The sequence below is a fragment of the Alnus glutinosa genome, chromosome 3 (assembly GCF_958979055.1).
Source record: "Alnus glutinosa chromosome 3, dhAlnGlut1.1, whole genome shotgun sequence".
NCBI lineage: Eukaryota > Viridiplantae > Streptophyta > Magnoliopsida > Fagales > Betulaceae > Alnus > Alnus glutinosa.
The window spans coordinates 23366747-23386334 of NC_084888.1; the positions used below are offsets into that span (position 1 = coordinate 23366747).

General features: G+C 35.4%; 3 protein-coding genes and 1 long non-coding RNA gene across 4 annotated transcripts; 2 read left to right on the top strand and 2 right to left on the bottom strand.

Annotated features, from left to right (window-relative positions):
• Nucleotides 1-2746: 2746 nt before the first annotated feature.
• On the top strand, nucleotides 2747-9745 carry LOC133863269 (protein tesmin/TSO1-like CXC 5). Its single transcript, XM_062299226.1, has 6 exons — nucleotides 2747-3355; nucleotides 4545-4652; nucleotides 5313-5490; nucleotides 8775-9128; nucleotides 9444-9526; nucleotides 9622-9745. Exons 1-6 carry the CDS (start codon nucleotides 3165-3167, stop codon nucleotides 9743-9745), a joined length of 1038 nt encoding a protein of 345 aa, XP_062155210.1. The 5' UTR covers nucleotides 2747-3164.
• A 940-nt stretch (nucleotides 9746-10685) lies between these two features.
• Nucleotides 10686-12134, top strand: LOC133862674 (uncharacterized). Its single transcript, XR_009899276.1, has 3 exons — nucleotides 10686-10764; nucleotides 10887-10970; nucleotides 11765-12134. It is a non-coding gene; the product is annotated as an uncharacterized LOC133862674 (long non-coding RNA).
• A 240-nt stretch (nucleotides 12135-12374) lies between these two features.
• On the bottom strand, nucleotides 12375-15419 carry LOC133864877 (pentatricopeptide repeat-containing protein At4g21065-like). Its single transcript, XM_062301305.1, has one exon. The coding sequence runs from the start codon at nucleotides 14729-14731 to the stop codon at nucleotides 12842-12844; it is 1890 nt and encodes a 629-aa protein (XP_062157289.1). The 5' UTR covers nucleotides 14732-15419; the 3' UTR covers nucleotides 12375-12841.
• A 289-nt stretch (nucleotides 15420-15708) lies between these two features.
• Nucleotides 15709-18700, bottom strand: LOC133864878 (protein CURVATURE THYLAKOID 1C, chloroplastic). Its single transcript, XM_062301307.1, has 7 exons — nucleotides 18593-18700; nucleotides 18328-18433; nucleotides 17523-17617; nucleotides 16645-16740; nucleotides 16128-16190; nucleotides 15990-16027; nucleotides 15709-15901 (listed from the first exon to the last, which is right to left on the bottom strand). Exons 2-7 carry the CDS (start codon nucleotides 18425-18427, stop codon nucleotides 15847-15849), a joined length of 447 nt encoding a protein of 148 aa, XP_062157291.1. The 5' UTR covers nucleotides 18428-18433; nucleotides 18593-18700; the 3' UTR covers nucleotides 15709-15846.
• Nucleotides 18701-19588: the final 888 nt, after the last annotated feature.

The window sequence follows — 19588 nt, forward strand, 5'->3', positions numbered from 1 at the left end:
TTGTTAAATTATTTATTTATTGTTAGTTATATTTTTAATTATTTTTTTCGTTTAATTTTATTTTTTAAATCTTGCTCCCTGTGAACTCATGTTCTGGCTTAACCATTGCCTTTAACTATAAAGCTTATTAGTTCTTGAGGCCTTGTGCCTTGACTGTAAGCCTTATACTCGCAAGTTTATTATTATTAACGGGGGCCATGTGCTCCCACTATAGGCCTTGTGCTTGCCAGCTTTGTTATTAATGCTGCATAATAATTATTCTTAACGATATGCATTATACTACTCCTGCGTATATAATTAAATAAAGTAGAAATCATAATATTATGAAAACCAGTATCACCTTCAGTAAGAATTTTAGAAATACTTACAGTTCTATCCTGCTTCAAATAATATTCATACAAGTGCTTACAAAAATATCACAAGTGTTTACTGCAATACAAATTTGTACATGTGATAGTGTATTAGTATAAAATTACTAAGAAACTTATTTTAATACTTGTATCACTTTTGTCTTCTAACCACTTAACATAATTTTCTAATATCATTTAAATATTATAACGACATATAAAATATATCAATTATATTACGACATATTTTATACGGACATTATTACAACATTTATCAATTAATGCCTTAAATATCTATACTTTAAAATAGACACCATAATAGCATTAATATATTAAAAACATAATATCCTTTTTTATAAAAATAGCCATAACAATTTTCATTAATATAATGAATAGTCGTAGTATTTTTAAAACATGCGAGTGGTATAACGGCATAGTTATAAAATAATTCTTATTTTATTATTTTATAAAATTGGGCAAAGTAATGGCACTTTTTGTAAAATATCAATTTTTATTCGGATATTATAAGAACATATTTTATTAATTAAATACGTCACTCGAAAAGTCTTATTTAAAACACGACTTTAAACATTAGATAACTTATTAACTTCTAATAATTTCAACCTTATAATAATAAACCAAAGCTTTACCAAAATAAATCATAAAAACAGTAACCCCAAATACTCACCTGCTGGCCGAAAGAAGGGAGGGGAAGAAAACTTGTTTTGTTTTCATTTTCTTTTATTTCTTTTCTTTTTCTTTCCCGTTTCTTCTAAGCTGACCCAAGAGTGAGAGAGAAAGAATTCTTCTTTCTTTTCTCTTGGTGTTCTGTTAGCCGAGGGAGAGAGAGTTTATGAAAGAGAGAGAAAGAGCTTTTGATCTTTTTCCTTCTTTTATTCTTCTGTAACAAAGAGGGTGCAGCCGAGACAAGCAAAGAGAAGGTGTTTTTTTTTTTTTTTTTTTTTTTTTTTTTTTTTTTTTTTTTTTTTTTTCCTGTTTGCAGGCCGAGTGGGTGAGAGCAATGAGAGATATTTTGCTGCTGTTCTTTTTTTAGGAAGAGCATTAGCCACTGGCCGTAAGAGAAAACAGAGAAAGGGAAGGAGTTTCCTCCTCTGTTTTATGCTACTAACCGAGAGACCCAAAGAGAGTTTGAGGGCTTTGCTTCCCTGCAACTTTAAAAGAAAGGAGAAGATGGGTTTCTGTTCATGAAAACAGAGGGAGAGAGGTTCTTTCCCTTCTTTTATTACTGTGACCGAAAGCAAGGGAGAGAGAGCAGGCCGAAAAGAAACAGAGGAAGGAGAGATTTTCTGTGATTCTTTTTGTAACAAGCCCACTGCTGGGCTGACTTGGAAGGAGAGCAGAGGAGATTCTTTTTTTGGGGTTCTCTGCTGTGATCAGAACTGAGAAAAGGTAGAGAAGAGAAAAGAATTTCTTCTCTTTTCTGCATTGAGCCGAGAGTGAGAAGAGAAGAGAGGACTGCTATTTTTCTTTTCTTAGCTGCTGTTGTTCCTCTAAGAGCAGCATTAATTTGCTGTCCAGAGCAAGTAGCAGAAGGAAAAAAGTGTGAGAGAAAATCAGAGGAAGGAGAAGAGAAGATACGTGTGAAAACCGAATGAGGAGCTTCTCCTTATATAGTGATTTCGATGGCTTAGATTAAGTTGAGTCACACTTGATCAATGGCTGAGAATCCTAGACGTGGGAAGTAGTGTTGTGCTGGAGGGAATAGTGAATTTCTAACAGAAACTGACCTGCGTCATTCTCGTTTCTGCATAACTATGGCCATCGAGCGGCTGGAAAAAGCGCTCGACCCCAGCCGCTCGATCGCCATGTCAATCCATCGTCGATTTTGGCGAACGAGCGTCTATGCAATTGATCGATGGTTTTGAAGGATGGAGCACCTCATGTGAGTTTCTTTCTCATCAATATTTTACTGCTTACGGTTTATTAAACACATTTAGTGAAATAGATTTATAAATATATTTTAAATGAATATTTAATCTTATAAATATTCATATAAAATATTTTTATATTTTTATAATATTTATTTTATTCTTTTATAATATTAAAAAATCTTTTAAGACATTATATTTTATGTCTAACATAAAATATGGAGAGCTACAAATAAACTTTACCGATCCTTTTTATATTTTTCTGTCAATTCTGTCCCAGAATCCATGTGAAAAATTAATGACGTCTCAAAAGAAACAAAAAAAAAAAAAAAAAACGTACGGAAAAGGTCAAAAAAGAAAAAGAAAAGGCGCTGAGTTTGAGCTATCCAACGGTTAGTATCTCTCCTCCACAATTATTTTGAACTAACACCAGCGGATGTGGATCAACTCAAAGAATTGTAAATTCAAAATGATAACAACCAGAGCCCATACAGCTATAAATACCTCAAATCCTCCCTCAATCTCTGTAGCATTTCAAATTTCTTTCCCAGAAACCCAATCTTCTGCTCTAAAATCTCTCTTTCAGTCCGTACAATCGCAGCTCTCCGGTCTACGGCGGACCTCTAAGCTTTCCGGTGTGACACTCTTCAGAATCTGGCGTCAATGTATTCTGCCTTCGCCGTTTTTCTGATCCAGATTTTTTGGACTTGAAAATCCTTGACATTCTGCTTGGTTGTCGAGAAAAGGAAAATGAAAGGATAGAGAGTAAAATCCGAAAAATTGCGTTTTGCGTTCTGCTTCGGAATTCAAAGCGTGGAAAACTTTCTTTTTCTTTCCCTGCATTTACTTAGCTTCCAAACGAAAAAGTAAAGCTCTTGCTCATTCGTCTAAAATATTAGCAGCTTCTCTGTGAACTTTGAAGGTTTTGATGGAGGAAAGTGAGAATGGAGATTTCCCACCAAAACCACTAATTTCACTTAGAACACCGGAGGAGACAGTTACAGAGATATCTTCTTTCCCGCCAAAAATCCGAATGAAGCAGCTAGATTTCAGAATGTCTCCGGCTTCGCCGAACTCGGTGGTGCCACGTTTGCTTCCGCGGACTCCACTGTCCACAAGGTGAATATTTTTGTACTTGGTGCAAATTTTTTTTTTTACCTATTTTCTAGCTGGACTTCCTGTTTGGCTGCTGAGAAAACCAAGTTCCAATGAAAGAAAAGGATATTCCCCATAGCAAGTAAACATATAAAATATTGTTTGTTGTTTTAGATATTTACCAAGTCAAGGGGTGAGTGAAATTTCCCCTTGTCGGAAAAGTTGATGAGAACACATCAAATTTTTTTTTAGTATTATAATATAACCATGAAGAATTAACTAATTCAAGCTTTAAATAATGAAATCTATAGGATTTAACTTTTATTTATTTCTTTTTTCGAGGAATTTTCCATAAACAAAATCTTAAATCAAAACATTATGTATACATGATATGAAACAAGAATTCCTGAACAGCGAACGGCAGAGTTGAGAAAACAGTCAATTTTCGTTCTCAATAGCCATGTCTTTTCTGTTCTATTTATATTTTATATAGTTCTAATTGCTAGACAGAAAATCATTTTTTTAGACATGTTTCTTTGTGGAGAGGGAGTTGAATTCTCTCTCTCTCTTTCTCTCTCTCTGTCTCTCTCTGTCTCTCTCTCTCTCTCTCTCTCTCTCTCTCTCTCTCTCTCTCTATATATATATATATATATATATATATATATATATATATATATATATATATTTCTTCTGTTTCTAATTTTTTGCTCAAGTCTCAAGAAATTTCTGATTAAAACATGAATGTAGTAGTTGCTGCACGTTCAATGAAGGTTCAGTATGAGGTAATAACAGTGCATTGTTCAAAATCTGTGTGGAGTTAAATATTCATTTTTGTCCTCTACCTGTTTGTTTTTGTCAACTAGTTTGCTTGAATCAGGAGACTAAATCGCATTTAATATTGTTCTCACTCTTTTTTTAGTTTTTTTCTTTTTTCTTTTATGTTTGCAAAGCCATAATAGTGAAGAGGTACCGTACAAAAAAAGATACTAGTTGTGACCAATTTTTAAGTAAAGTTTCTTGAGAAAAATAAATATGAGGTGCATAGAACTGTTTGATTTATATACTGCCTGAGACCTCTTGTTGCTTGAGATCATACCGTTTAAAAATAGAATTTCTATGAAAAAAAACTTACTATCTCAGTTTATAAAATTTTATGGTGTTCTGATCTGTCATTCTGATGTCTTACTATTTTCCTTTAATTTATTTCATGCAGAAACTTTGAATCCCCAAGATCACAGCCACAGGCTAACATCAAAGCAATCAATGGTACTCCAAAGCATAAAAAATGTTGCACTTGCAAGCAATCAAAGTGCTTAAAGTTGTGAGTGCTTCACATACTTGTATGCATTGTAGTGTCAAAATGTAATTATTAATGGAGAAACTTCCCCTTTCAATTTTGTATCAGTTTGCTTTTTGTTTATAGTCAGAACTTTTTTATAATTAATTGCACCAATCCCTAGCAGTGGAGTTAAAGAAATTTTGTGTTTCATAAAGCAGAAATGACCCTTAAAATCACCGGAGATTCCTTAAAGAAACATAGTGATTCATAAGCAATACACTCCCGTGGGTGCTCTTCTTCTCTCCACTTATTTAAGAAAGATTCATCTTTCCTTAAAAGAAGTTTCCGGTGGTTGCATACTTGAATATGGCATCAAAATACTTGGACAGCAGTTCTTGTCAATAAGAAGTTATTTATAGAAGGGTTTTCAAAAAATAAGCCTCTCCCTTGAATCCCAAGTGTTCCTGATATGTTTCAGACTAATATCCTTTTGCCTTCCAAATGGCCTTTTCACCCAATATTCAGCTCCAGATGATTTTCTTAATTAAATACTGAATGGTGAATCTGTAATGTGTATACCATCCTACCTTCAAAATGAAAAGCATTTAATTTCAGGTTAAAGATGCTCCATGTGAATACAATACAGTGCATGTGCCATATTGGATCTAGTTACTTACAAATTTCTTTTCCACAAATTATCAGGTATTGTGAGTGCTTTGCCTTTGGAATATACTGCGATGGATGCAAGTGTGCTGATTGTTATAACAATGTTGAGAATGAGGCTGCAAGACAAGCAGCTGTTGAATGTATTCTAGAGCGCAACCCAAGTGCATTCAGGCCAAAGATTGAGAGCAGCCCACTTAGAACTCAGGATAATGGGGTATGCAAATGACATTTTTTGAGTCCTGAGACACCTATTGCTTGGATTACCGGATTAGTTCCTTATTTTTGGCCATTGCTTTTTCTTTTTCTTTCTTTTATTTTTTTATTTTATTTTGGGTCGAATTAAGTGGACAAATAATTGGCATGGTATATGATCGCTGGTGAGCTTCTCCAACATGAGTAAAGTAGTTTATTGGCTTCAGGATTTAGGTTTCTATATCCAGGCCAGAGTAGCATTTTCCACTTGGACAGCAGCATTGGGGAAGATCCTTACAACAGAGAGTTTGAGAAAAAGTGGAAGAACCATTGTGGAGTGGTGTTGCATAAATAGAATAAGGAGACAATAGATCATCTATTTATTCGTTATGACACCACTAGTCAGACATTGCAGTGGTGAACTTTGGAAAGTAATTCCATTGTGTTTAATGTAGTGTATTTGGAGAGAAAGGAATCCGCACACTTTTGAGGGATGTGAATAACTGTAAAGAGGCTAAAGTTTTTGTTCTTGAGATCTCTTTATGATTGGATAGCAGTTACTACTACAAATTCTTTTTTGAATTTTAAGTGCCATATTTAGTTTTGGCTATCTTGTATAGGTATCATGTACTAGGATTGCACCCCTTATTGTGCTTCTTTAATGAAATTTCTTACCTATGAAAAAAGGTTTCTATATCCAGGTGAGAATTTCATCTTTCATAAAGGAAGTATGGTAGGATCTATATATAAGTGCATAGTAAACCTAATAGCAATTGATGTTTTAGTCTATTTATTGGGAATCCTTTCACGTTTATATGGTGACTAAGTTCATGCTGGATCCCAATCACACATTATCTACTATAGCTGAGGTTCTCTTTGTGGTTCACATTCTTATGGATGGCAAACATTAGGTAATGTTTGCTTATTCTTTGTTCTCAAGCTGCCCTCAGCAACCATGTGTATTTCATTCGAGCTTTTGTAGTTATATATGCCTCTTGAGGAGATGGTATTTGCATTGTATCTAGAATCTATTTTCTTGAGATAATTGGAAAATCAAAGTTGGCAGCAATGGGAAATGATCATCTTCAAGCACCCTTTGACTGCTGTTATTTGATCGAAAATTAGTAGTGTGATTTTTACTTGTAGGGTTGCTCAGTTGTGCTGGTGTTTTAGCAAGTTTGTATTAGATTTATGTCCACTTGCTCTTTCTAACTTCTATATTTAGGAGTGGTCTCAAGAGAAATTGTTTCTTCATGTTCAAAGTTCTGTACATAAAGGTTTGTGATGTTGCCTTGACATTCAATCAAGTCACGTGGGCCCATCAAACTTTGAAAGAAAAGCCAACTTAGGGTTTTATGTTCTCCTTCACATGCACTCATTTAAGTGAATTAAATACACCCTTTAGCATCCCCCATTCGTCTAATATATAAATAACACATTCGCCTTTCAAAAAGCAGAGATTTAAAGCACTGCACCATACATACACAAGACTTCCAAAGAGCAGCCGCTGAACACGAGAGTTAGAAAAAGTTATCTTTTTGTGAAGAACTCTCTTTCGTCAAGTGAGAGACTTTGGGCGTATTGAGACTTTGGATTTTAGTGGTTTTTCTTCACCGCTATTTTGTACTTAAACTTTTGATATTGAAATTTCCTCCTGGTCATCTTCGTCCATGGATGTAGACTTGTCAAGCTGAACCATGTAAATCTTGGTGTTCTGCTTCTTCGTGATCCAACATAATTAATTTATCACCACAAGATTAGTACTATTCCTCAGTGTAGTAACTTTTTTGGTGGTTAGGGAATGACAAATCTAGTTTAGATCCCAAATATAATCACCAAATCACAATATGCAGAAAATTAAATGAACGCACAGATTTTATGACGAAGTGGAAACTTTTTGAAGAACTCTTTAAAAGTGGAAACCTTTAGGAGCCAGCCAATTCCAAAAGGCATCCATTGTAGATGACTTATGTTACAGATTTTTCTTACTTAAAAAACCATTGTAACTCTGAAGACTCAATCTCGTAACCCCGGCAAACGACTCATTCACCTCCTATCATAGTAGCTTCAGAACCTCTGGTCTTCTTCTATATGGGCCACCTTCATGAACGAACCTTGTCCCCTTCAAAAACAGGAACTCTAGTGGCTGCAGGCTTTTTTGTGGCTTAAAGGTAACGAGAAAAAAGGAGAAGATTTGGAACTGTTTAGGCTCAAGAACAAATGAAACCTCTCCGCTATTGATGAAAAATAGCCTCTCTAATTGTATGGAAGTCGTGGGTTATGAGGCTTATATAGATGGGTGAAAAATCAGGGTTTTAGTTCAAAATAGGTTAAGTTTCAAACATGCAGTGGCAGGTCTCGGTCGATCGAGGCTCAAGCTTAGTCGATCGAGCTATTAGGCTTTCACTACCTCGGTTGACCGAGGTATCGACAGAACCTCTCGGGTTTTACTATTGGACTGTTGTGTATCATCTCTGCATCACCCTGATCAACTGAGCATCGATTGAGCCATTATGTTCAGATTTTAAAACTTCTTTTGACAGCTTGTTTTGACCTAGTAAAAATTGGAATTTGAAATTAGTCATGAAATACAAAGTTGTAGCCCTTTGAATCAGCTTTCCAACACCACTAAGCGTGCCTTCATCTGATGTCAAAGTCAAAAGATATGACTGTTTTACTATAACTAGGTCTATGTTAGACTGCATACACAAGCTCAGATTCTTATGTCTTGGATCAACTTTTACACTGTTTTAACCCTAGACCTACAACTTACAATCAAACATGTTTTGACATTGAATTTTCCAATACTAAAAACTGAACAGGGAACTTACCTTAGCCAAGTCTTGGAACTGCAATAATGAAAGAAGTGCGTGTTTTACTTAATATCTACCTTATTGCACTGAGATCAAGAAAAATCATATGAAGAAAAGCATATTTGACAGATTAGTTAAATTGCTCATGTTGAAGATGCATTTTTTATGACCTGAATGATTCATTTAATCAATCATATTAAGTTGTGTTAAACTAGAAGGATGTGGTTCTCTCTCTCTCTCTCTCTCTCTTGCAGAAAAAGTTATTGCTCACTGCAATATGGATGTCAGTCTTCCTTCACTTTTCAAACATCTTTTTCACGTAAATGTTATATGATACCTGCCATTACAACATCTCTTGATATTCATTTCTTTTGTTTCATTTTGCTCTGTTCGGTTAATAAATCTATCAGTTTTATATCAGATATCTTTTCATATATTTTTTTAACCAGTTGATAACTGTTAACCAAACTGGACTGCTCTGGAACAAGTGTAGGATAAAGAAAATGAGAGTCCAATGGTTGGGAAACACAACAGGGGATGCAACTGCAAGAAAACAGGGTGCCTTAAAAAGTATTGTGAATGCTTTCAAGCTAACATCCTCTGTTCTGAAAACTGCAAATGTCTGGACTGCAAGAATATTGAAGGATGTGAGGAGAGGTTGACTTTTTTACATGGGGACCACTCTAATACTGATACCTGTATCCAGCCAGCGAGTGTTGCCATATCTGATGCTATTGACTTCTTAGGCAACAGATTCTCTCCAGCATTAGGGAAAAGAAAAGGTCATGGACTCCTTGATTCAAATGAGAGGGATGCACAAATTCAGAGGCTCACGCGGCATCAGGAGGTATTTATCTAAAAATCCAGATTAAAATCACTTATTTTCTGTTTGGTTGATGAGAAAATGTATCTGGTTTTTCCTACAATGAGAATACCTTCACTTTAAATCATATGGGCTTATCATTTCCACATGGACAAGCTAAAAAAGATCACCTAGCAATCTAATGTGAGTGAGCATGGCTGCACATGTACATGGCCTTCGAGAAATTCAATAGCCATAAATCCACAGATAATGTTTATTTGGCTGCAAATACTCTCAACCTCAGTGGTTTATTGCTCCACTTATCCATCTCGTCTAAATTTTTCTGTCTTCTGCATTCAGCCGGTGAATCCTCTCAGGAGTTATGATCCTGTTCATCAAGTTGTTGGTTCTACTTTATATGACTCCTCAAAGTTAACATACAGGTTTATATATTTGCAGTGATACTTCATCTTACCACTTGTTAGAAGTGTTGCTCTCATTGTCCACAATAACTGATATTTGCTGCTCATGGCACAAGATCATTATTAGCAGAAGTCATTCACCCAGAAGACATAAAAAAGCTTTGCTCAAGATTGGTGAGAGCATCAGAGTTTGCTCCTCCTATACTTGCAGGTATATATTGGAACCAGGAACAGAAGTAGCGTAATTGGCTTAACACAATTTAAATTTGCCGTCAGGTTATGAACCGATCAATACACAATTATATGGTTCTCTCTCTCTCTCTGAATAATCAAGTGTTGGGAAGAAAACGAAAGTATTGGGGGATCCATATTTTTTTAAGTCAATATGTCGGATTACATATTGCGCCCACGCCTTTCATTCATGTCAAATATATAGACAACCAGAGATTTGGATCTGTTCCATCAATATACTGCTTCAAGTTAAGAAATAGTTACTGTGACATATTTAAGAATGTGGTTATATGGGTTCTACCTGTCCATATCTCGTCGATGTGCTACTTAGCATGCATAACAAGCATGGATAAATTTGCAATTATCAGTTGGCTTGGTTTAACATGAAGCGTATAAGTTAATATCTTGCTTTTACCTATGATTATTAGCCTTCGCAATGAATTTTAATGAGATCTAAAAATTTTAGCTGATATAAATTTTTATGTTGTTTACCAATATATAAGTTTGCAGCTAATTTATCCATATATCAGGAAGAACCTAAAATCAGGAAATACCCTTTAGACCATTATCCACCTATTGATTGTAGATTATGTAGAAGGCAGGTTCTAATCCAAAAATATTTAACCACTTATTTTAGTTGACTCCAATGTGTGATATCCATACCTAAAAGCTGAATAGAATTCTTTCTTCTCTTTTTATTTTTATTTTTTGGTGGAGGGAGGTGGGTAGTTCTCTAAGATTCCCAAAATCCTCTGGACTCACTAAATAAAGGAATGATGATCATTGCTTTTTCCACATTTTTTATTGAGACTATATTGTCAACCCAAAGGTTTTTTTATCTCAGTTCTATTTCATCCACTCTGATGTACATAAATATCTTCATCATATTTTAGTCAACGTCGTTATCTCTTGTGCACCAGACCAGGACAAAGAAAACTGCCAGGGAGAACCGGACACTCAGAAAGTGTCTGACAACCATTTGAGTGAGAATAGAGATGATGCAATTGGCACAGATGATTTTAGATCTGGTAATGCTGATTTACAGGAGGGCCATTGCCTCTTGGAATAGTTGCACTGATTTGTGATTAGACTTGATAACATGTTTACTGAATCTTCTTCCTCATACCTGATTCTGAGCCATGCATTGCAGGTGTCTTCATGAAGAAAGAAAGGCTTGTGTTGGGACATTTCTTGAGTTTCCTTAAGAAACTCATCATGTTGGGTAACATGAAAGGTAAAGTTCTGTGCCTTATTATTCTAAATATCACATTACTTCAACCAGGTAATTAATTTTCAATGTGGAAAGATATCAGAAATTAAAAAATCTATCCTTTTGGAAAGGTTCAACCAAGTCTGCCAAATATAATTTATCATTGTCTTGGGCAGTGGATAATTTTAGTTACTTATTGGTACCTAATGACCAACATTGTCACCTTTTCTTTTCTGATGCATGAATGTACTCAAGAGGATTCTGCATGCACTTGGTACTCCCTGGAGTTTGGAAAGGAAGAAAATTCGATTTATACTCAAGAAAAGGAAATAAAACTTCAAGTATTAAAGCAAACATTATTTTCACCTTGTTCTTATAATTAAATCTAATCATGGCCATAAGATCAATTATAAAACGAAGGATTCAAAGCACTCAACCATAAACTACTTTCGTATTCGAAATTATTGTTTCTGCCTTTGTTGTTGTGCCCAGTCTTTCTCAACAATCAACTTGATTTAACAACTCAAAGGACCGAAAAAGAGGAGTTAATTAAAAGTGTTTCTCAGTATCTTTCCCTTGCCATTACACTTCCCACCCTTTATCTCTCTCTGGTGCAAGGCTCAGGATTGAGTTGTATATCAACACAGAAAGTAGAATGTATTTGTCTAGACTGGAATCACTTCTTCCAGCCAATTGTCCTTATTAAATTTTAGTATCTTGCTCTTCTCAAGGACCATGGCCTTTATTCTATTACAATGCAAGAACATTTTTTTCTTCTTTCATCATAGCTATAATTAACGGTTGATGTGAACATGTAGGCAGTGGCATTTCAAGAAGCCAGAGCTGAAGGGTTAGCAGGCAGGAAACAGACAGTTGCATTGGCATCCCAGAAAATTCTGAAAGATTTCCGGGTTCAAATGCAGTTACCGCAACCTGTATCAACAACCTACCAGAGGGTATGTGTATCACACAGGAAGTTGAGTACATAACAACACAATTTGAAATAAGGTTCTGGAGGAGTTTAGATATCCTGCTGAGAGAAGTGGCTCAAAGTAAATTCATTCTGGTTGTTCTGTTGCAATCAAATAATATGGTAGAAAAGTTGGTCTTGTCGCTAGAGTCTACCATAAGTGAAAAGTTAAATTGCAAGAGCACCCATTCCAATTCTCTTGTTATATACACTAACAGTTCCTAGATTGTATATGTCTTTAATTGTTTCAACAGCTTTGGCCGTGCATGGACATGCCATAGGGAAATATACCTGGAAATGCTAATATATTAGTAATCCTTGGACACGGATAATGCACTAGTCTGTAAAGTAAAATAAACATTCAGTATGAGAAAATAAATGCTGTGCTGGAAAAATTAAAGTTTCAAATGAAAATGAGCCAGATTGTTGAATACTTTTCTTTGTAGAAAGCTAAGTCAGAATCAAAAAAATTGTTTCATTGGATAACATAAAGAACTCTGGATGACAGCTTATACAATGGAGTCTACTAACAGAGAAAATAATGGCGTGGTTTTACCGCTGAGACAATTTGACACTTCTCTGCCTCAATAATAATTAGACAATCCACCTCCACTTTAAGGTTTATGGTCCTGTACCCCATCTTTGAGATCAATGCGTAGGGAAGCTCTGGTAGTAGATAGTGCCTTCCTTCTATGAAACCCAATTTACTTCATCTTATTCAGTAGTCTGCCATCATCTACAAAATCTTTGACTTTTGCAAGTTCCCTGAAGTATTCAACCAATTCAAATAACAAGATGTGCTTCCTCTGATAAGCATGCATAGCTGCTTATCCCCCACTCAGATTCTCTACAATTCTTCTTCTCTATCTCCTAACTACCTCCAAAACAAATAGCTTCTGTTGATACATATTTCTACTCATTATTTTTACCAATAATCACCACAAGAACATATCCCATCTTTAAAATGATGGTAGCGATTGACATCTCTGACGGTGATTTCCCTCTCTGTGATCTTTGAGATGAACTTGATTGCAACATGACAGTCCTCACATACCCGGAGGTTCTTGGTTATCAAAAGCCTGGTTCCAGGGAGAGTACTAATGAGTCCAAATGCAATTGCTAACCTTTCACTATGACTGCAAACCATATTAGTCTTCTCGTCATACTCCACGTCATGGAAAACCGATCCGGTCCCCGGCACATAGCCAGCTTCTTTCATTCGTCCTTCCAGCCTCCTCAATTCTGCATATATCGCATCAGAATTAGAATGGGAATTATCTCCAGAGAGAAATGCATGGACTTTATTTTTCACTTCAATCCAGCTACAAGCAATGCTTTTCTTTATTCCTCTATCTATCATTAATTTTCTCAGTCTTGCAACTCCTTCCCACTTCCCTGCTTGAGCATAGATGTTTGATAGGATCACATAATTGCCAGAATTATCAGGTTCCAGCTCAATCAGTCTCTCTACTGCTGCTTCACCTAACTCCACATTTCCATGGATTTTGCATGAATTAAGCAGAGCACCCCATACACAAGCATCTGGCATTACTCTCATTTGCGTTATAAGATTGTAAGCCTCATCTAATCTACCACAGTGGCCAAGGAGATCAACCATGCATGTATAATGCTGAACCGTTGGATCTATGCGGTAGTCTCTCACCATCGATTCAAAAAACATCCACCCTTCTTCAAGTAAACCCCCGTGGCGGCATGCTGCGAGGACACCCACAAAAGTTATGTGATCAGGCAGAGCTTTTTCCTTCATCTCCTCAAATAAAACCAGTGCTTCAGCAGCGTGACCACGAATCGCATACCCAGTAATCATGGCATTCCAAGAGACAACTCTTTTCTCCTTAAGCCGTTCAAACAAACTCCTAGCGATCCTCACAGAACCACACTTGGCATACATATCTACCAGTGCAGTGTTTACCTTGTCATTGGACACAAACCCAAGTCTCCAACTAAGCCCGTGAAGCTCTGTTCCTTGAAGAAGAGCTGCAATGTCAGCTGAAGCAGATATTACAGTCACAAGAGTCGCCTCTGTGGGTCTCACACCTGCAGATGCCATTTCACAACATAGTGCGAGCGACTCATCCGGGTGCCCATTTTGAGAATAAGCAGCAAGCATAGAATTCCATAACACAGCATCTCTTACTCCAATTTTGTCAAAAACTTGTCGAGCACTCTCCACGCAACCACACTTTGCATACATGTCAACTAAACCCGCACCCACAAACACATCCGTCTCCCACCCAGTCCGTATCACGTGTTCATGAATGTTCCTCCCCTCTTCAATGGCAGAAAGTGCCGAGCATGCCTTGAGCACAAACGGGAAGGTAAAATTATCAGGTGTGAGGCCATAATCAAGCATTTGGTTATAAAGCGAAATTGCAGATTCATACGGACCATTCCACGCATACCCTCGAATCAAAACATTCCACAGAAACAAATTATCTTTAGGAATTCTATCGAACAAGAGGTGTGCATCAGTTAAAGAGTCACAGACACAATAAAGATGAACAAGTTTAGTAGCTGTAAACGTATCAAACCCGAGACCCAGGTGGAAAAGGTGGGCATGAAGTTGTTTCCCGGGGTTGATCGCTTTCCGGGCAACACAGGATTGGAGGAGAGAGGCATAATAATAGTAAGAGGAGGAGGGTGATTGATCGCGGGGCTTAGAAGAAGGATAGAGGGTTTGTTGTCGAGGAGGGGTTGGCGAGGGAAAGGAGTGATATGAGAGCTGGAGAAGAGAGCAGAGGGAAGATGAGGATGGAAAGGTTTTATTTAGCTTTGTTATGGAGTGAAGTGGCATTTGATGATTATCCAAACAACAAGAAGATAAGAGGTTGTAGAATGAGAAATAACAAGAATCATGTAGAGAGAAATGAGAATCGAGATGTTGAGGCTTTTGAACAGGCTGAATTTGGAGTTAACGGCTAGTTGCGGCTTGGATTACAAGATCTGAAAATCGTACTAGGCTTGGATAAAAGGCATTACCGCCTACTTCAATTCGTGTTATACTCTTTTGCCTATAACTAGAACCGCAGTTTGCTTGTTTTATATATACTTTGCCAAAACTACTCGCACCTCAATCCTCCAACAAACCTTTTATATATATATATATATATGTTTTTTGCTAAGGATTTTTTTGTCATTTGAAAAATATTGTAAATTTATTATAGTTTGGTAGATATGTGTGTTTTTTCCTTATACTCTTGGATCATAATTCTCTACAATTATTTGTTTGAATTTGAGAGAATTCGAGTAAGTGGTTGTAAGAGACTACTTATGAGATTTACCTGACCGAATAAATGGTTTAGCAGCCAAATTTTAATTTGGTCATATGAGTCCCATAAGTGGTCTCTTATAATTACTTGCCTGAATTCTCTCAAATGCGGACAAATAATTATAGAAAATCCTAATCCATACTCTTTAAGCTAAAGTTATCAAGTCGTTTATATTGTCCAAGAGAACTAGATTTATTTGTGATTTCCCGGTTTCTCACTGATAATGGACTATTTGCGGGCTTTGTCATTACATAACCTGCATCATATATATTAGCCTTCCCCTCAACATTTTCTCTATACTTGATTCAAAGTTGAAGCTTCCCTTCCTTTCGTGATCTTATGACCCTAAATTTGCAACAACGATATCATGCTTTTTCTTCAAGTGCATTACAAAAGCTCCCTCTGCAGCTTATTTTTCTTGTATCAGCATTAATGGAAGTCGAAAAATGAAAAAGATTAAAAAAAGAAAAAAAGATTGCCAACACCTTCATCACACACTGAATTTTGAGTTGAAATAGTAAGATTGTTAATTTCATCATGATGGAGGTCATATTGGCGCCACTGTAATATAAATTATCATTCCCCCTGCCCCCTGCCCCCTCCTCAGTTGGAAGGAATTGTTCATAACGTGACATCAAATTCACTTGCCCACAATATCTGATATTGACTTGTTAACGATTTGAAAAAGCTCTTCCCTGCCCACAACACAAGAACAGAAGCAATTTTAAGTAGCACAAGCTCCAAGGAAAAGCAAAAACCAAAAGCCACCCAAATGTTCCTTACCTGTCAGGTTTGAATAAGAGATACCGATATATAAACCACTGAAATGGATGAAGAAGTTCAAGTTAAATAATTTATAAATAAATTATATAGAGCTGATACTGATGGATGCAAGCCTTCAAACTTGTATTGACTACATACCGAAGAAAACAGTATCCCAACAAATTCTAGGAAACTTGGGAGGATCGGCAACTTGTCAATGGCCTGTTTACAATAAAGAAAACTATCAGAGTTCCCATTAAATGTGGCAAAAACTAAGTGAAAGGATCTGCTACAAATATGACAAGTATTATCACTGCAACTCATCTAAACTTTGATGGCTGCTAATGTCTGCTAAATGATCTGTCAAAATTGGTACAAGATCACTGGGAGATATGGAAACTTTTGATTTTTGATTTCTCAACTCAAGTCCAAGGCATATTCAAAAACAGAAGGGCAATAAAGCATCAAATGGCCAAAATAAAGAAAGAAAGAAAATCTTCAGCTCATATGTAATCAACTCTTCTCATCTTCGATCACAACACAACTTGTGCAATGCCAATTATTAACTCTCTCTCTCTTTTTTATTTTTTTTGTTTTTTGGAAAGAAATCTCTCCAAAATGTAACTGACATATTTAGTATGTTGTAATGCTAAAAGGCTATAGTTCTGGCAATCACCGTGATCACGTTTGCTGAAGCCCAAAGCGCGGCTATAGCTGCAAACCCCAAACCAAGAAGAGCCAACCGATCTTCAAAGTTATCCCACTGTTCCCACTGTTCAAACAAATAGAAAGCCAAATTTATATACTGCACATTATATATGCATACATAGATAGTTAGATACATACAAATATATGTACATGCGTGTGTGTGTGTGTGTGTGTATAAATATATTATTAATAGATTTTCATTCCCAAAGAATGTGGAAACTGCTCCTTAATGTGAAGTAGAGGACAAACAAGAGGCTAAATCTGCATAGAAAAGGAATCCTAGATCTGCTAACTGATTCCAACACAGGTTTACTACCAACTACCAAGCACCTGTAAAACTTGACCAAAAAAAAGAGCCCTAGTCTGTAGTTTACAAACTGAAGACATATTCAACTTTAGACAACATTAAGTATCTTTTATGAATAATAATTTTATTGAAAGAAAAGGGCGCCCTTGTACATGAAAAGTATACAAAAAAGGACAATAACCGAATAGACTTCTACAATCTAAAAAATTAACCAGATGTACAACAACATGAAGTATTATATGTGATAGAATTCATTAAAAAATGTATTATATGTGATAGAGAAATGAAGAACACTGAAAAAGGTATAAAAGAAGAAGAAGAAGAAGAAGAAGAAGAAGAAGAACGAAGAGGAGAAGAGAAGAAAAGCTCCATACAGATACAAATTTATCCAAGCCACATCTTGCATTTTCCTATCAATTGTCTTTTATTCCTTAGATTAACCACTTATTTTTTGTAATTTATTTAGAAGAGCTTGTGTGTGTGTGTGTGTGAGAGAGAGAGAGAGAGAGAGAGAGAGAGAGAGAGGGAGGAAAACTCACAACATTTTGAACAGACTTAACAATACTAAGGGACGTAGAAGACTCAGATCCTTCCCCAGTGGCCTTCCCAAAAACAGTAACACCATTCTGTCTCTCTGCAATGTGAGAAAATCATTAACCACAAAAAGGAAAAATTGAAGCAGCCATGAACGTAATGTAACCATAGATTGAATTGAAGGCAAGTTTGGTGCTTTACTACAACGTTACACATATGAATCCAAAAAACACAAGGTTATAATGTTGTTAACCTTCATTTTTTATATTTTTATTTATAATTTAACATCAATTTTTTCAATATAAACTCCAACTAACTTCTACGAACTAAACAAAGATCCAAGTTTAAAACATGCTCGCAAGCACTATTTACTACTTCCACTACACTAAAGTTGATGTAGGGAGAATATCATCTAAATTTAACTTATTTTGATATTTCCACCCACTCATCGTCAAGTAATTCAGTCCAAAATTTCCAATTAAATCAATGGAACAAATGTCCGCATATTCACCCAAATTTTCAATCCAGCTATTACAAAATAAATGTATATCGAATAACCAATCCATATAATCAAACGCATAAACTACATATCTCTCAGCCATTACAAAGTCTAAATTTGAACTTCAAATAGCATCTTGAATGTCTTAAATATAACACAGAAAGTTCAAATGCTAGAAAATTATGCTATTTTAGAATCAAATCAGAAACTATTATTGAAGTAGACAAGTATGTGAGCTTGAACTGAACCATAATCGTACAACCAACTGAATTAAGATCCAAAATAGTTCCTTCACAATCCAAAAGGCTCGCCTTTAATGGAAGAAACTGGCAGTTTCTGTGGTGTTCTGAAAACGTTTTTTCTACCATGTACCAACAATGGGGGAGGCAAGTGAGCAACAATAGAAGCCATGTCACTCTGCTAAGAAAGAAAAAAGAAAAGAAAAGAAAATTTACTCCAATAACGAAAAAAAAAAAAGATTCTGGGAACTGGGTGTCCTTGTTCAACGTTAAAAGAATGTCAGATGATTGAAATTAAGCAAAGACACAAACTGGAGAGAAGGAAAATGGGTTTCACCTTTGATGCTGCAAACACTCCGACGCAGAGGAGAGAGGGAGTACTGAGTGCACTATAAACCACAGAAATGTATAAACTGGGGTCTACTGTAAGGCTATACCCTCCGTGATTGGCCAGCCCAGTCTAACATTTAGCCCAATGGAAAACACGTTTTGTGCAATGTAAAAATTCATAAAAGAAAAAAGGCATTTGAAAATTGATATGTTAATTAGAGTAATTATTTATTTGGCTACTCTAATCAGCATTTTAGCTAAGCTATAATTTTCAAGAAAATAATTACTCATAGATTTTTTATTCTAAAGTTAGTTTCTTCAATTAAAAAGTTCACAAAAATTACAATGTCATTGTACCAACAGAAATTGCAATATATATAGTCATTTATAACAGCATTCAAATCACCCAGTAAAAGAACAATTTTCAAACAAAATATACTAGAAGTGAAAATAGAATTATTTCAAAACAATATTAAAAATAACATATGAATGAATTGAAGCATTTAAATTTTATAAATTTAATAATCATTATTAGGTTTGAAGCATTATTTTTCATGGTAACCTTTTTGTGATATCCCTGATAAACTAACCCATGAGTGTAGCTTTTGCTTAACATAAAAGAAAAATAAAGTAGGGCTGATTACTATAAGAAAGATGATACATTTACAACATTTATTCAACTCTTGTATAACTCTAATAATAATAATAATAATAATAATAATAATTATTATTATTATTTTCAAACTAACAATTGAATTTCTTTTCCTACATGTGGGTCTTATATATATAATTGTTGATTTTACAAAAAATTATTAGAGTTGTACAAAAATTATAAACATATAATATCTTATTAAGATAATCAGGGTAAAAATTGCGAAATTTGAGCACGTCGAGATTAGGAATAAATTTAAACACCGATAAAATAAAAATAAAAATTTGGGCTTTGAAAACCCAAATCAATATTTTGAATCTAGGAAGTAAATCTGGACCAAAATGATTTAGA

Bases quoted from the DNA above. Each gene is read 5' to 3' on its own strand.
- LOC133864877 (XM_062301305.1), bottom strand. From the start codon at position 14,731: ATGCCACTTCACTCCATAACAAAGCTAAATAAAACCTTTCCATCCTCA.
- LOC133863269 (XM_062299226.1), top strand. From the start codon at position 3,165: ATGGAGGAAAGTGAGAATGGAGATTTCCCACCAAAACCACTAATTTCA. The intron at 5,491-8,774 runs GTATGCAAATGA...GAACAAGTGTAG, and splicing joins TTAGAACTCAGGATAATGGG to GATAAAGAAAATGAGAGTCC. The intron at 9,129-9,443 runs GTATTTATCTAA...TTCTGCATTCAG, and splicing joins GGCTCACGCGGCATCAGGAG to CCGGTGAATCCTCTCAGGAG.
- LOC133864878 (XM_062301307.1), bottom strand. From the start codon at position 18,427: ATGGCTTCTATTGTTGCTCACTTGCCTCCCCCATTGTTGGTACATGGT. The intron at 16,741-17,522 runs GTGAGTTTTCCT...TTGTTTGAACAG, and splicing joins TTAAGTCTGTTCAAAATGTT to TGGGAACAGTGGGATAACTT. The intron at 16,191-16,644 runs GTGATTGCCAGA...TATTGTAAACAG, and splicing joins CTTCAGCAAACGTGATCACG to GCCATTGACAAGTTGCCGAT.